Genomic DNA, 15,539 nt, shown 5'->3' with positions numbered 1-15,539 from the left:
AAAAGGTGAGTATTGCAGTAGAAGCTCCATTTTTTTAAACCATGTAGGACTATTATTTATTCAAATATAAAAGAAATTTAGAGTTGGGATTAATTAGTGTATTATTATTTATTTTAGCTCACAAAGGTTCTTTGAAGTCTTAGCACTTACAGCAGTTATTTTGAGTAATGGTCCAGATTAGATCAACATAGCGCTATGTTAGTACATACAGCATCAGGTGCTAATCCTATGTCAAAAGTGAAACCTAACTACAGGCTCTTGACTTAGCCAGTTAATAATGCAAGTGAACTGGCATAGCTAGTGCTAACAGCTGCCACACATTCCTTCATAAGCTCTATTTAAAGCCTTTAACCTGCTTAGAAAGATCAGACAGAGAAGATTTTACTTCCAAGCACTACAAATGGGAGACAAAACAATGGCTGCATCAGGTAATTGTATTGACTCTATTATTCTAAGTGTAACTGTAGACTAAAATATTGAATTGAATTTTGAATATTTAATGGGTTATAGGACCTCACACTAGAGCTACTGTACTTATAGGGCAAGTGTGGACCTGGACTTTGTGTGGACCTGGACTTTCCTTCCCTTTTTTCTTCCCTTTGGTCAGCTTGTACATGAGGCACTGTGCATTTTATTTGGGTTCAGAATCATTTATCACATAAAGTTACAGCACAGGTATTCACTGATTCACTTGATTGACTGGTTGCTAGCAATTTTCATTTTGGATGTACTGAATTATTGATTTCTTTTGGACAAGTGCATTAGGCTGATTCACAATGCTTTAACACAAGGAAAGGGCTCTCTAATTTAGCCATATAACTGTAATTTTCACATCTCATTCTTCTAAGCAAACATAAAAATCTCTTTTTTTTAAATATATAAATATACTTATCCTGGTGTGTAACCTTTATGAACTAAGCCCATTTTATTTATTTTAATATTAATGAGCCTTAGTGGCTCCTGCACCGTACATGTCAAATAATCATAGACAAGCCACAAAAACCCAGCAATTAACTGTGTTCAGTTAGATTTTCTTTTACTGTTGTTTAGACATACTTATTCAGCAAAATGAGCAGCTCACAGCAACACATCAGATGATATGTTTCACCAGGGCTTTTTTTTCTCAGAGAATAGGTGCAGGAACCCACCTACAAGCATCATCCTTTGGTTCCACCGCCTACCCACCTATCAGTACCATCCCTTTTAGTATACTGAATGCAAAACCAAGTATCATTTTGTGATGTTAAGTAATTTGTATGGAATTTTCTAATGATAACATAAAATGCAGTAAAATAGATCCCCTGCTGCCAGCAACAAAAGCACCCCCAGTACCAATAGACCCACTCCAGCAACAATAGACCCTATTAGCAACAATAGATCTCCCAGAAGCCCGCAACAACAGACCCCTTTCTTTAACAGTAGATCCCTCCCCACAAAAATTGACCTTTCAGCAACAAAAGACTCCTCCCTCATCGAGAGATCCCCCCCACACACAGCAACAATAGATCCCCTAGCATAATTACATAATTACACCTTCCTGCAAACCCCAGCACCCCTTTCAAATTCATACATTGGAGGTGCTGTGTTTCCCGCGTTCCTACTGAAAAAAACCATGTGTTACACTAATCTAAGTAAAGTAGACTACTTGGTATGTGCTACTGAACTGCACATCACCACTACTATTTACATTACCTTGTTTATATAAGACAATATGCAGGGGCATATTTACCACAAGGCAAACAAGGCATTTGCCTAAGGTGGAATTTTTCATGGGGGGGAAGCACTGTCCCCTGGAAGAAGGGACTGAAGAAGGGAAACACACATGGGGATCAGGTTGGATCATAGAGAGGCTGTGGGCTAGTTGATGGTATATGCAAAGCCCAATTCTCATTCCCAAGGATGTGCAGAGCTGTGAAAGCGAGTGTCTCTCTCTTGCCGGGTAGAGAAGGTGGTGTATGGGGGGCAATGGTAGTGGAAGGCTCTCTTCAGTGCGGGGGGCAGTGGTGTTGTCGGTCAAGGTCTCAGGTTCTCTCCTCCACGGGGATAGGGGGGTGGCGTTGGTCGGTGTCAGGCTTTCTACACGGAGGGGTGTGGGGGTGGCCGATTTTTGTGTTGCCTAGGGCAGCACAAAACCTACATACACTACTGACCAAACAAAATTCTGTGCATAAATAAACTTTAGCATTAGCATTTCAGTATGGTGTTCAACCAATGTGCATGTACGATTTCCAGTTTTCCAGTGTTCTTACAATTAAAGTTGATTTCTTGGTATACACTCATGCAGCTTGAAATTATTAAAAATTTTGTGAAGGCAGCCCTGTAGAGTTAAGCAGGCAATTCATTAAGTTAATTTCTTTCCTGCAACCACAGTCTGCAGGAAAGAAAATTACTCATATCCTTCCACGAGTTTTTGCTCTGACAGCCGTCAGAATACAATGATCACTGTGGACTGTTATAGCAGTGATCAAATGAAAAGATCCTACAGGCTGGTTGTGCTGTCTATCAATGGATTGACTTAAGTACAACCAGTCTGGTCATAGATGGATTGCAATTCAGCCAGTCCCTGCTGAAGCGGATGAATTTCGATCCATCCATGGCCAGCTCTAGACATTTATTTTAACTGCACTGAAGGATTTTAAGATTTACTGTGATAAAATTAACGTTTGGTTTTAAACTTCGCACTATTTGGGAATAGTAATATTAAATTAGGAAAGAATGTAATAATATGCATACAATGACATTTTTTTGAACTCCTGCTATTTGGCTGTTTTAACAGCATTGTCAAAGAGATTGAAGGTGGTTACCACTGCTTCTTGATGACATTCAGTGTGACACAGGCCAGCCTAATAAATCCACTGGTCCTCAAATCAGACTGACAAAAATCTATAGGTTTCTGAGTCTGGGCTGTGTTGTGCTGAAGAAATCTGAAAGGGTGCAAATTAAGAAAACTTCATAAGTGCTAAAAGAGCAAGATCTATTTGCTGCCCTAGCAATTAAGTATTGCTTCACTTCAAATATTACTACAAATAAACTAGTCCCAAAAATGCAGTTCTCCCAGCAATCTTGTTTAAGGAGTAACTTTGTAATTCAGCCAGCAGGGCACACAAACCTATGACCAAGGTAGAAAGTAGTATATGTGATCTCAAGCAAGGGTCAGTGAAAGCATAGAAAATATATGTACGAAAAGACTTTCCTCTGTAAAAATTGCTTATTATTTTTCTGATTCCAATTTCTTTTCGGAACTATCAAAACCCCAGAGATTTCTTTGGCATCCATTGCCTTTGTACTGCTGTACAATCGTGATCGAGAGTTTTCTACTCATGCTGCATTAATCTGAAATTATTGCTGAACAGCTGTATTTTTTAGTACAAAAAAAAGAAGCTGAATCTGAATGTTGTTCTTTAGAATTATCCACAGCAGCAGTGAATGGGGGAATAAGGGAATTGGGGTGGGGGCAGCGGAGGTCTCCAATTAATATTACTTTCCTGATAAGGCATAATCTGTGGAATAATAATCAGTGTGATTAAAAGTACTGTATTTTACCAACTGGCAGTATACATTTAGACAGCTGGAGAGACTGGTAAGTTTTCATCTCTAAACGCTGCTCTAGTTCTAAGAGGCAATGATGCCTACACATCAAACATCCCAAGAAGCTTCTTTTCATTTTGTGCAAGTGTCAGAGATCGCAAAGCAGAAGAAAAGACAATAGCAATCTATTATTCATCTGCTGGACTGCATGCTACCTAACATGTATAAGGAAAGAAAAATCCTTTACTCTTCAGTTCTCTCCAATGTCAGCCACCTAAACCCTAAAGAATTCTGAATTTCACTGACTTGTCAAGTACATTTCTTTATTTCTCTATGAAATATTAAGCTTTGTCTCTCTCTTATCAGCAATAATGTCCTTTCCTTTGAGCTGTTATGCTACTTTTTGCTATTTTATTCTTCTTAGAGATGCCTTCTCTACCCTGAAATAAAATTAGAGTGTATTTAAAAGCAAAACCTTCCCTTTTAGCTTTGTATAGAGTGGGGAAGGGTTGGAAACCTTGATAGGTTTTTTTTATTACTGCTCATTTCCCTGCTAGGGAGATTCACTCTATTTGTCCTGTTGACCACTGTTGCAGGGAGTGAAAGTGAGGGAAAATCCTAAATTTTGAGTGGTCTATCTGAGAATATATTGTCCTCAATTTGAAGAGATTTCTTTTCCCGTTCCCTGTTGGATGCATAGGGCAGACAGTATAGAGAAATTTCTTCAATGGCTGGCAAAGGTTTTACCCATTTCCTACTCTATCCAAAATAATGGCTTTAGATATGCTTTAACCAACAACAAGGGTCTGTGTAGGGAGACAAAATCGGTGTTTGGACTGCACTGCAGGTAAGGAGGAGAGAGGGGAGTTCATCACCACTGCCTATTGACAGCAAAGCTAGGAGAGAAATTGTTACAGATTGCAGAGTCTGAGAGATTCCAGCATTGCCTATTGTCATCTGACTGGAGTGATATGTACTGTTTATCAACCTAAAGATCCCTGGAATGCTGTCAAAACAGGTACCTGTTAGATAATGAATACATCTGACAAGCTGTGCTTTTGAACAACAAACTTCAATGACTCATTTAGCAGAGGGGAGTGACATCACCAATACCAAATCGTTAGAACATTAAACATCTCCCTCTCAGGGCACAGACCAGTGGTATAATAACCACAATCTTTATTAGTAATATTTGTTAGGTAAACATTGACACTATTATGTTTATTTCAACAGGTATTGCTGCATATCATCGCTACTTGGTACCAGCTTTATTGATCACTGGATGGTTTGTTGGCTGCGGAATCATAGTATATTTTATTTTCTCATGAAATCAGTAAGTAGTGCCACCATTGTAAACAGGTTAGAGCTTTATTCTGAACATACCTTTATAATATATTTTGATTATAATGATGGTTCATGGAAGTATTTAAGTTGAAGTAGTTTGTATTTTTCTATAAATTACAGCCAGCCTCAGCTTGACCCTAATAGTGTGACTACAAAACTTGATTAAGTGACTTACAGTTTTTAGCATGTCCCAGGCCAGTGAAAAACCTGTCACAAGGATTCCTTACATACGTTATTTTTTATATGGCAATCCATGTGGAGTGCTGCATGCACTATTTTTGCCATGCAAGCACACAATTGCATAAGGCCCATTGTACATAAGGCTAATAGAAGACTGGACAGTTCTTTTTGATGTTCCTTTCCTGGTTAGTATGCATTCCTTCCAGTACTCATGAAGTTTAAAGTGGAATTCCATACAAACAGCTGAAACCATGGTAAGCATTTACAGTCAGGTCCATAAATATTGGGACATCGACACAATTCTAACATTTTTGGCTCTATACACCACCACAATGGATTTGAAATGAAACAAACAAGATGTGCTTTAACTGCAGACTGTCATCTTTAATTTGAGGGTATTTACATCCATATCAGGTGAACGGTGTAGGAATTACAACAGTTTGCATATGTGCCTCCCACTTCTTAAGGGACCAAAAGTAATGGGACAGAATAATAATCATAAATCAAACTTTAACTTTTTAATACTTGGTTGCAAATCCTTTGCAGTCAATTACAACCTGAAGTCTGGAACGCATAGACATCACCAGACACTGGGTTTCATCCCTGGTGATGCTCTGCCAGGCCTCTACTGCAACTGTCTTCAGTTCCTGCTTGTTCTTGGGGCATTTTCCCTTCAGTTTTGTCTTCAGCAAGTGAAATGCATGCTCAATCGGATTCAGGTCAGGTGATTGACTTGGCCATTGCATAACATTCCACTTCTTTCCCTTAAAAAACTCTTTGGTTGCTTTTGCAGTATGCTTTGGGTCATTGTCCATCTGCTCGGTTAAGCGGCGTCCAATGAGTTCTGAAGCATTTGGCTGAATATGAGCAGATAATATTGCCCGAAACACTTCAGAATTCATCCTTCTGCTTTTGTCAGCAGTCACATCATCAATAAATACAAGAGAACCAGTTCCATTGGCAGCCATACATGCCCACGCCATGACACTACCACCACCATGCTTCACTGATGAGGTGGTATGCTTAGGATCATGAGCAGTTCCTTTCCTTCTCCATACTCTTCTCTTCCCATCACTCTGGTACAAGTTGATCTTGGTCTCATCTGTCCATAGGATGTTGTTCCAGAACTGTGAAGGCTTTTTTAGATATTGTTTGGCAAACTCTAATCTGGCCTTCCTGTTTTTGAGGCTCACCAATGGTTTACATCTTGTGGTGAACCCTCTGTATTCACTCTGGTGAAGTCTTCTCTTGATTGTTGACTTTGACACACATACACCTACCTCCTGGAGAGTGTTCTTGATCTGGCCAACTGTTGTGAAAGGTGTTTTCTTCACCAGGGAAAGAATTCTTCGGTCATCCACCACAGTTGTTTTCCGTGGTCTTCCGGGTCTGTTAGTGTTGCTGAGCTCACCGGTGTGTTCCTTCTTTTTAAGAATGTTCCAAACAGTTGTTTTGGCCACGCCTAATGTTTTTGCTATCTCTCTGATGGGCTTGTTTTGTTTTTTCAGCCTAATGATGGCTTGCTTCACTGATAGTGACAGCTCTTTGGATCTGATCTTGAGAGTTGACAGCAACAGATTCCAAATGCAAATAGCACACTTGAAATTAACTCTGGACCTCTTACCTGCTCATTGTAATTGGGATAATGAGGGAATAACACACACCTGGCCATGGAACAGCTGAGAAGCCAATTGTCCCATTACTTTTGGTCCCTTAACAAGTGAGAGGCACATATGCAAACTGTTGTAATTCCTACACCGTTCACCTGATTTGAATGTAAATACCCTCAAATTAAAGCTGACAGTCTGCAGTTAAAGCACATCTTGTTCGTTTCATTTCAAATCCATTGTGGTGGTGTATAGAGCCAAAAATGTTAGAATTGTGTCGATGTCCCAATATTTATGGACCTGACTGTATACAGTGGGGATCGAAAGTTTGGGCACCCCAGCTACAAATTTGTATTAATGTGCATAAAGAAGCCAAGGAAAGATGGAAAAATCTCCAAAAGGCATCAAATTACAGATTAGACATTCTTATAATATGTCAACAAAAGTTAGATTTTATTTCCATCATTTACACTTTCAAAATAACAGAAAACAAAAAAATGGCGTCTACAAAAGTTTGGGCACCCTGCAGAATTTATAGCATGCACTGCCCCCTTTGCCAAGCTGAGACCTGCCAGTGTCATGGATTGTTCTCAATCATCGTCTGGAAAGACCAGGTGATGTCAATCTCAAAGGTTTTAAATGCCCAGACTCATCTGACCTTGCCCCAACAATCAGCACCATGGGTTCGTCTAAGCAGTTGTCTAGAAAACTGAAACTGAAAATAGTTGACGCTCACGAAGCTGGAGAAGGCTATAAGAAGATAGCAAAGCGTTTTTAGATGTCAATATCCTCTGTTCGGAATGTGATTAAGAAATGGCAGTCATCAGGAACAGTGGAAGTTAAAGCAAGATCTGGAAGACCAAGAAAAATATCAGACAGAACAGCTCGCAGGATTGTGAGAAAAACAATTCAAAACCCACGTTTGACTGCACAATCCCTCCAGAAAGATCTGGCAGACACTGGAGTTGTGGTACACTATTCCACTATAAAGAGATACTTGTACAAATATGGTCTTCATGGAAGTCATTAGAAAGAAAACCTCTTCTACGTCCTCACCACAAAAATCATCGTTTGAACTTTGCGAATGAACATATAGACAAGCCTGATGCATTTTGGAAACAAGTTCTGTGGACCGATGAGGTTAAAATTGAACTTTTTGGCCGGAATGAGCAAAGGTACGTTTGGAGAAGAAGAGTCACAGAATTTAATGAAAAGAACCTCTGTCCAACTGTTAAGCATGGGGTTGGATAAATCATGCTTTGGGGTTGTGTTGCAGCCAGTGGCACAGGGAACATCTCACGAGTAGAAGGAAAAATTGATTCAATAAAATTTCAGCAAATTTTGGATGGTAACTTGATGCCATCTGTGAAAAAGCTGAAGTTAAAGAGAGGATGGCTTCTACAAATGGATAATGATGATCCTAAACACACCTCGAAATCCATGGGGGATTATCAAGAGGCGTAAACTGAAGGTTTTGCCATGGCCTTCACAATCTCCTGACCTCAACATAATTGAAAATCTATGGATAGACTTTAAAAGAGCAGTGCGTGACAAACAGCCCAGAAATCTCAAAGAACTGGAAGACTTTTGTAAGGAAGAATGGGCAAAGATACCTCAAACAAGAATTGAAAGACTCTTGGCTGGCTACAAAAAGCGTTTACAAGCTGTGATACTTGCCAAAGGGGGCAGTACAAGATATTAACTCTGCAGGGTGCCCAAACTTTTGCAGACGCCATTTTTTTGTTTTCTGTTATTTTGAAAGTGTAAATGATGGAAATAAAATCTAACTTTTGTTGACATATTATAAGAATGTCTAATCTGTAATTTGATGCCTTTTGGAGATTTTTCCATCTTTCCTTGGCTTCTTTATGCACATTAATACAAATTTGTAGCTGGGGTGCCCAAACTTTCGATCCCCACTGTATATGTTTCCCTGGCAAATGATCTGTCATTTTCCTAGGCTGTCTTGTAATAAACATGCCTTGCTTTTAACCACTTGCCTATCGGGCACTTATACCCCCTTCTTTACCAGGCCAATTTTCAGCTTTCAGCGCTGTCGCACTTTGACAATTGCACGGTCATGCAAGATTGTACCCATATGAAATTTTTATCATTTTTTTCTCACAAATAGAGTTTTCTTTTGGTGGTATTTAATCACCGCTGGGCACTTTACTTTTTGCTCTATAAAGAAAAAATGCAAATAATTTGAAAAAAAAAAAGTTTCTTTGCTTCTATTATAAAATTTTTCAAACAGGTAATTTTTCTCCTTCACTGATGTGCGTTGATGAGGCAGCACTGATGGGCACTAAAAGGCGGCACTGATGGGTGCTGATAGGCAGCACTGGTGGGCACTGATAGGCAGCACTAATGAGGTGGCACGGATAGGCGGCACTGATAGGCAGCACTAATGAGGAGTCACGGATAGGCGGCACTGACAGGTGGCACTGATAGACAGCACTGATAGGTGGCACTGACTGGCATCACTGCTGGGCACTGTCAGCACTGCTAGGCATTGACTGGCGCAACTGCTGGGCACTGACTGGCACAACCACTGGGCACTGACTGGTGGCACTGACTGACACCACTGCTGGGCAGCACTGATGGGCACTGGTGGGTGGCACTGGTGGGCACAGGTGGGTGGCACTGGTGGGCACATGTGGGTGGGCACAGGTAGGTGGCACTTCTGAGCACAGGTGTGTGGCACTGCTGGGTGGCACAGGTGGGTGAACTGCTAGGCACAGGTGGGCGCACTGCTGGGCACAGGTGGACGGAACTGGTGGGTGGCATTGCTGGGCACCAATCATCAGGGCACTAATCATCAGTGCCCTGATGATCGGTGCCGATCCCTGCTCTGACAACTGCCGGCAATTGCATTTCCCGGTGATCAGTGCGTGATTGGACACGGCTGATCACGTAGTAAAAGGCCGTTGTGATTTGCCTTTTACCACATCACGTGATCAGCTGTGTCCGTAGGACACAGCGATCACAGAGATCACCAGGTGCGCACCCCCGGGGGCGCGCAGGAGAGCGCGTTCTGGGAGGACGTCATATGACACCCTCCCAGAACTGGCCGGCCGCAGTGTAGCCGTCATTCGGCTATCTGCGGTCGGCATTTGGTTAAGGAACATGTTGACAGGTGCAGTTGACTTTGTTCCCTTTATAGACTGGTAAAGGGAAAGTTGTATTTACATGTTAGCTCACCTATTAGAAAAGTCCCTCCTTAGTGATGTAATGGGTGGGGTTAATACCACATACATAAAAGTGGTAGGCAGAACACACATTAGACAGGACATGGAAGCCAAACACCCCAAAGCTGTTAAGATGTAGTCTTCTGCTGTACTGATCTAAGGGCCTCTTTGCAGGGCTGAAGTACCAAGCGAGGTGGTAGAGAACATGGGAGGAATTGCTGTAGTCACCCTGTCCCCCCTGACCATCTTCACAGATCCTATAGAGGTGGGTGTCAGGCCTTGGAGGCCTGGACAGAATCCTCCATGTGAGTAGTGGTTAAGCCTGGGAGTGAATGTACCATGTGGGAGCATGCCAGGCTGGGCACAGCTATGGAAGGCACATTGGGAACAGAATGGTATACTAAAGAAAGCATCTTAATTCCCTCCGACCCTCAGCAGTGGGTCCTGTGACTTGGTGATGGAAGCTTAACATAGAACTATAGGCAAAACATTTTTTTTATTTTGAATAGATTAAGAGAGGGTTATAACCACTGTCAGTTTTTTTCCCTCATCTATGTTCCATCTATGTTCCATTGGGGAGGAAATCCCTGCAAATGAACAATTTCCCTGCCGTCCTATAGCAAAAATACTGCTAAAGGGCGGCAGGGCTGCACAAAATCACATACTGTGTGTGTGTATATATAGGGGTAGGGGGCACGTGCGCGCATTGGTGGTTACAGATGTTGATCACTGAGAAACAGTGACAGGGGAGAGACCTGTGTGTAAACAACACAGGTCTCTCTCCTGCAAGCAATAACATGCTGATGTGTATTTCTCTGCACAGCAGAGAATACACAGCAGCATATTTCCCTAGTAAAGCACACATAGTAAAACAGCACACAGTTAACCCTTTGATCACTCCATATGTTAACCCCTTCCTGCTCAGTGTCATTAGTACAGTGTCAGTGCTTTTTATTAACACTGATCTCTGTATTAGTGTCATTGGGATGCCAGTGGCAGTTAGTCAGTTCCTCCCAGTGTCAGAATGCCCGCTGGACTACAACAGAACTGCTATAAGTCGCTGATCAAATCCATTACCAGTGTACAAAATTCCAGTATATATACCGCCATTTGTAGACGCTATAATGTTCATGTAAACCAATTAATTTACATGTATTGGGATTTTTTTTTAGCAAAGACATGCAGCAGAATACATTTTGACCTACATTTTTGACAAAATTTGATTTTCTTTTTTTGTTACTGGATATGTTTTATAGCAAAAAGTCACAAATATTGTTTTTTTTTTTATAGCGCAAAAAAAAAAAACACACAGATAATCAAAGACCACTGAAGGAAAGCTATATTTGTGGGAAAAAAGGACATAAATGTTATTTATGTACAGCGTTGCATGACCATGCAGTTGTCAGTTAAAGTAACGCAGCGCAGTATCGCAAAAAATGGCCTGGTCAGGAAGGGGAATAAATCCTCTGGAGGGAAAGTGGTTAAGGGAATCTCCTGGGGACCTCCAGGTCACCAGAAGAAGTGTCCTCCTTGGAAGTTTTACCCTCTATCCCTTTTCTGAAGACAACCAAAAATTTGGGATTTTCTTTTACTTTAATTTTCAATGAAAACAGTAAACAGGACAAATAGAGAGGTTTTCCTTTAGTTATACCTTAATGTTGTAGACAGTATGCATGGGGAAGTGGTCCCAACACTGTGGTGCTCCCAAGGAGAGGGATGGAGGTGAAAAGAGAATATGGTTTAAAGATGTATGCCTCTGCTAGGCAATGAAATGACTGCTACAGAATGTTTAACCTTGCATATAGCATTCCAGGCTGAAAATTCTTCTTGCATGTCAATGTGATATGTCCCAGGAAAGTTACAGTAAAGTGTGGAAACTATATGTATGTGTGGACATTCATTTATTCTCAAATATTAAGGCCAGGGATTTTAGGAGTGAGCCTCAGGCCAGCAAGATGACACAAGATGGTGAATAATTTAAATCAATAACAGATGGGTGGTTGTCCCATCCAAGAAGAAGCAGGGAGGGAACTTGCACAGTTGGCATCAACACCTGCCTAATTGTAGTCCCCCTTACAAACATCACTCTGCTACTTTCTTGTTTAGTACCACTGCTACATGGGTCAGTTTTACTACTTCATAGGCCAGATTCCAACTCATTAGAAATAAGTATTAATATTGACTCAAATTCCAACCAGCAGGTTGGAGACAAAGGGGCTAAACTAATAAAATCACTTGCTTGGGAATGTGAGCTGTCTGGATGTGTAATGTGAAAAATGTGTGTAAATCATAAGATGGGATACACTAATGGGACACGAAATCACTCTCACAGCAGAATCTACCCTTCTCTGTATCAGACCCAGTCTCCTCAAGGTACAATTCAAACGTATGGTCCATATCCCTACTGCTGTGTGCACAGGAATACTGGGTCTTGAGGCTTGGTTTGACCATGGCCCTTTTAGCTGCTCATTTCTCTCCTATTTCCACCCTTCCCCTCCTTCTTTTCTACTTTCTTTGCCCCCTCCCCAGGATTCCATCGATCTAATAGAGGGGACCTGGAATGTTCAGCCAGAAAGATGTATCTTCCTTTCTGTATTGATATTCCTAATAGTAATGACCTGGACTATTGTCTGTCATGGCTGGATCTAGGGGGGTGCTGGGGTGGGCTATGCCCCCCACTATATAAGCTGTGCCTACCCAGACAACCTGTAGGCTATGTCCATCAGTTGAAGCTGTGAGCAGCAGCAGGCTGCATCTATCAAGTCTAGTGTCTGAGACAGAGCCCAGCCAGCACACTCCCCCTCCCCTTATCTGCACGGACAGAAGAGGAGAGAGAGAGATGAATGTGAACCTCCTCCTTCTCCCGCCTCTCTCCTCATGTCTGCCCCACCCACATTGCAATTCCCATCCAGTGCTGTACTTCAGAAGATGTGTGGGTGGGAAATTTGAAGCACTGCAGTCAGCAACTACATTGTGGCTGCTAGATTGAAGCCTCTGCCTGAGCCACCAGACCAGCCTGGGGTGAGTGACCTAAGCTCTGCACAATGCTAAACTCTCCCCATCTCCCTCCCTTCTCTCCCCTTCTTCCTTCCCCCTCCCTGTTCATGTCCAGTTAGCACTCAGGAACAACTTTAGTACTATTGGATATGGCTGGAAATCTGGGAAGGGGTTAAAACAGAAGCATCACAAACCTGCCCTCTAACCAACTGCCTATCCCCACCACCTCTTTAGGGGGCTTGTTTACACGTGCTTTGGTCTCTGAAGAGCCATCTGCATTCAGATGGCTCTTCAGAGAGCATTTGGCAGGCAGTGAGGAGGTGTTAATTCACCTCCTCACCACTTGCTTTAATCCTAAGAACCCTACATGGGTGCACTGGAACCGCATGCATTGCACGCAGTTGTGGGGTGATTGCAGAGGTGTTTCATTCACTTGAATGTGTCATGTTCAGCAGGCACTGTGCCCACAGAATGCAACAGAGAATAAATTCCTGCCACAGTCACGAAGCAAAACATCATAGTGGCAGTTTGTGTACACTCCCAGCACTGTGTTGCCTACCATCCATAAATTTATAGACAGTTTGTATAAAACAAAATTTTTTTTTGTAACCCCTTTGCCACCTGCCTGCCAGTGGTGAAGGTATGTTTAAAGAGGACACTCTGCCAGACTCTGATGTAAGGGGGGACTCTGTCAGACTCTGAAGTAAGGGCCACTCTGCAGATTCTGATGTAAGGGGGGATTCTAGTGGACTCTGATGTAAGGTGGTGGCACTCTGGGGACACTGATGTAAACATGGCACTCATTCCAACTACTGCACTCCATATGTTGTTTTATTTATTACGTACACCTGACCCCTGAACTCTGTACATTATGCACTGATATACAGTAAATAGACCTGACCAAGGTGTTCATTGTCTCAGCAGTTGCTGGTTTTAATTAAATTCTTCTTTATTGTAGGCTCAGTAAGTCAGTCTATACATTAGTCATTTTATTTTCGTTCAACAGCGGGTTGTAAAAGAAAAAATGCTGCTAGAATACACTGATAAGTGCTTCCAGCTATAACTGGCAGTGCTGATCATGTGGAAATTTTCCTAGAGGCTGGTTGTACATACGTTGATCGGCACACTGCTGATCTCTCTCTGCTCTGCTAACCCCTATCCTCTGACCTGCTGACCTCCAGTACGCTCCGATATTCATTCCTGTTTTTGTACACTGCCCTGCTGATCTCATATCCTCTGCCTCCCTGACATTTTTTACTGCACCCCCACATCATACTGGCTAGATCCGGCCCTGTTGTCTGTTGAGGACTCTACACCCAGTTGGTCAAAATTGTATTCTTTTGCTGTGAAAAACTTTAATCACTGTTGTTATCTCGCACTTTAAGAGCATTGCAATGAAATGTTAAAAACTCAATAAATTTGTATTGAACCATAAAAATACATATTGTTTCTCTCTCTCTCGTATAGTGTGTGTGTGTCTGCCTCAACCTATTAGGATTAACCCCTTGACGCCGAGCGGCTGCATATTTGTGTGCAATTAAAGAATACATATGTGCAGAGAGTGCGCTCCCAGCACATATGTCCGCTACCCCTGGAATGGTCCCGATCTCCCCTTTTGATTGGGACCTTTTCCAATCATGTGACGGCGAATCACGGTGGTCACATGACCCTAAAGCCCGCCCCGCCTCCTGGCTTCTGAAACTCTTAAAGGGCTGGGAGGCGCCAAGAGGTTAAGAGAGACTTCATGTCATGTGCTGGGGGTTTTTCTTGGTACCTCCATATCCCACCACAAAAATGGCATACTTCCTGCACCCCCACATGGCCCCTAGTAACTAGCATAACTTTAGAGGCATCTCAACAGCTTAGAATGGAGGAAATAAGATGAGGTTTATATAATATTAATAATAGTTCCGACTTGCAAATCACCATTACGTCGATGTGGTGTACAAATATTCTGAAACATGCAGTATTGATTCTAGTCCTCTCTGGCCTGTCTGCATGTGTTTCAGGAATTTCCCATATCATGCTGTCATGCTGAAATTTACAGCAGGCCGTTAAAACAAAAATCAGCTGAAGAGGGTCTTACACATGAGTATCTCATCAACCCTCTTTTCTCACAACTACTGAACGGAGTCCCCTATGCCAAACCGATACTAATGCATACAACATAAATCAACTGACTTGCTGTTTAAAGATTTTTTTCTTATGTTAATTGACTATTTTTCTACTATTTTCTCTAGGGAAATTGCTCACCCAGCAGTGAACCAGTTGGTCTGTATTATACTTACATGATGTGGAGAGGACAAGTTTACGCTCAGATTCCAGGAAATTTAAGGGTTTTTCTAAGAAAAAGATACCACAAGTCTATAAATGTGTGTGAACAGTGTATGTAATTAAGTGTGGTTTAAAATGTAGTTTGTTTTAACTGAAAGAATATTTGGATTGTGTACAGAAAGAAAATTAAACATAAAGAAAAATAAATTGTGTTCTATAATTTGTGGTAATTTCATGAATACAAAATTTTTGATTGGACACAGCTTCAGACAGATAAAAAAAACAAACAAATAAGACAAGCTAGAGAAGGAGACCTTACACTGCACATGTGTGTGGTTTGAACATCCCAGAGCAGCCACTACCAAGCTCAGCTAGAGACAGGAATGGACGTATTGCATGTGTGTGCAGTTTGGCCTGGATC

The 15,539-nt window shown here is 41.7% G+C and overlaps 1 protein-coding gene across 1 annotated transcript; it reads left to right on the top strand.

Annotated features, from left to right (window-relative positions):
- The first annotated feature begins 274 nt into the window (after positions 1-274).
- Positions 275-15,325, top strand: STRIT1 (small transmembrane regulator of ion transport 1). The gene is made up of 3 exons (XM_089672651.1): positions 275-428; positions 4,762-4,861; positions 15,085-15,325. Exons 1-2 carry the CDS (start codon positions 401-403, stop codon positions 4,854-4,856), a joined length of 123 nt encoding a protein of 40 aa, XP_089528777.1. The 5' UTR covers positions 275-400; the 3' UTR covers positions 4,857-4,861; positions 15,085-15,325.
- The last annotated feature ends 214 nt before the right edge of the window (positions 15,326-15,539 follow it).

Source organism: Staurois parvus, unplaced genomic scaffold (assembly GCF_062004578.1).
Source record: "Staurois parvus isolate SC_StPar_1 unplaced genomic scaffold, SC_StPar_1.0 ptg000131l, whole genome shotgun sequence".
Lineage (NCBI taxonomy): Eukaryota > Metazoa > Chordata > Amphibia > Anura > Ranidae > Staurois > Staurois parvus.
Note: the sequence above shows the minus strand (reverse complement) of the source record. Positions and strands in the feature narration are given on the sequence as shown.

Coding starts and splice junctions, on each gene's coding strand:
- STRIT1 (XM_089672651.1), top strand. CDS start 401: ATGGGAGACAAAACAATGGCTGCATCAG. Junction 429..4,761: donor CAAAACAATGGCTGCATCAG/GTAATTGTATTG, acceptor TTATTTCAACAG/GTATTGCTGCATATCATCGC.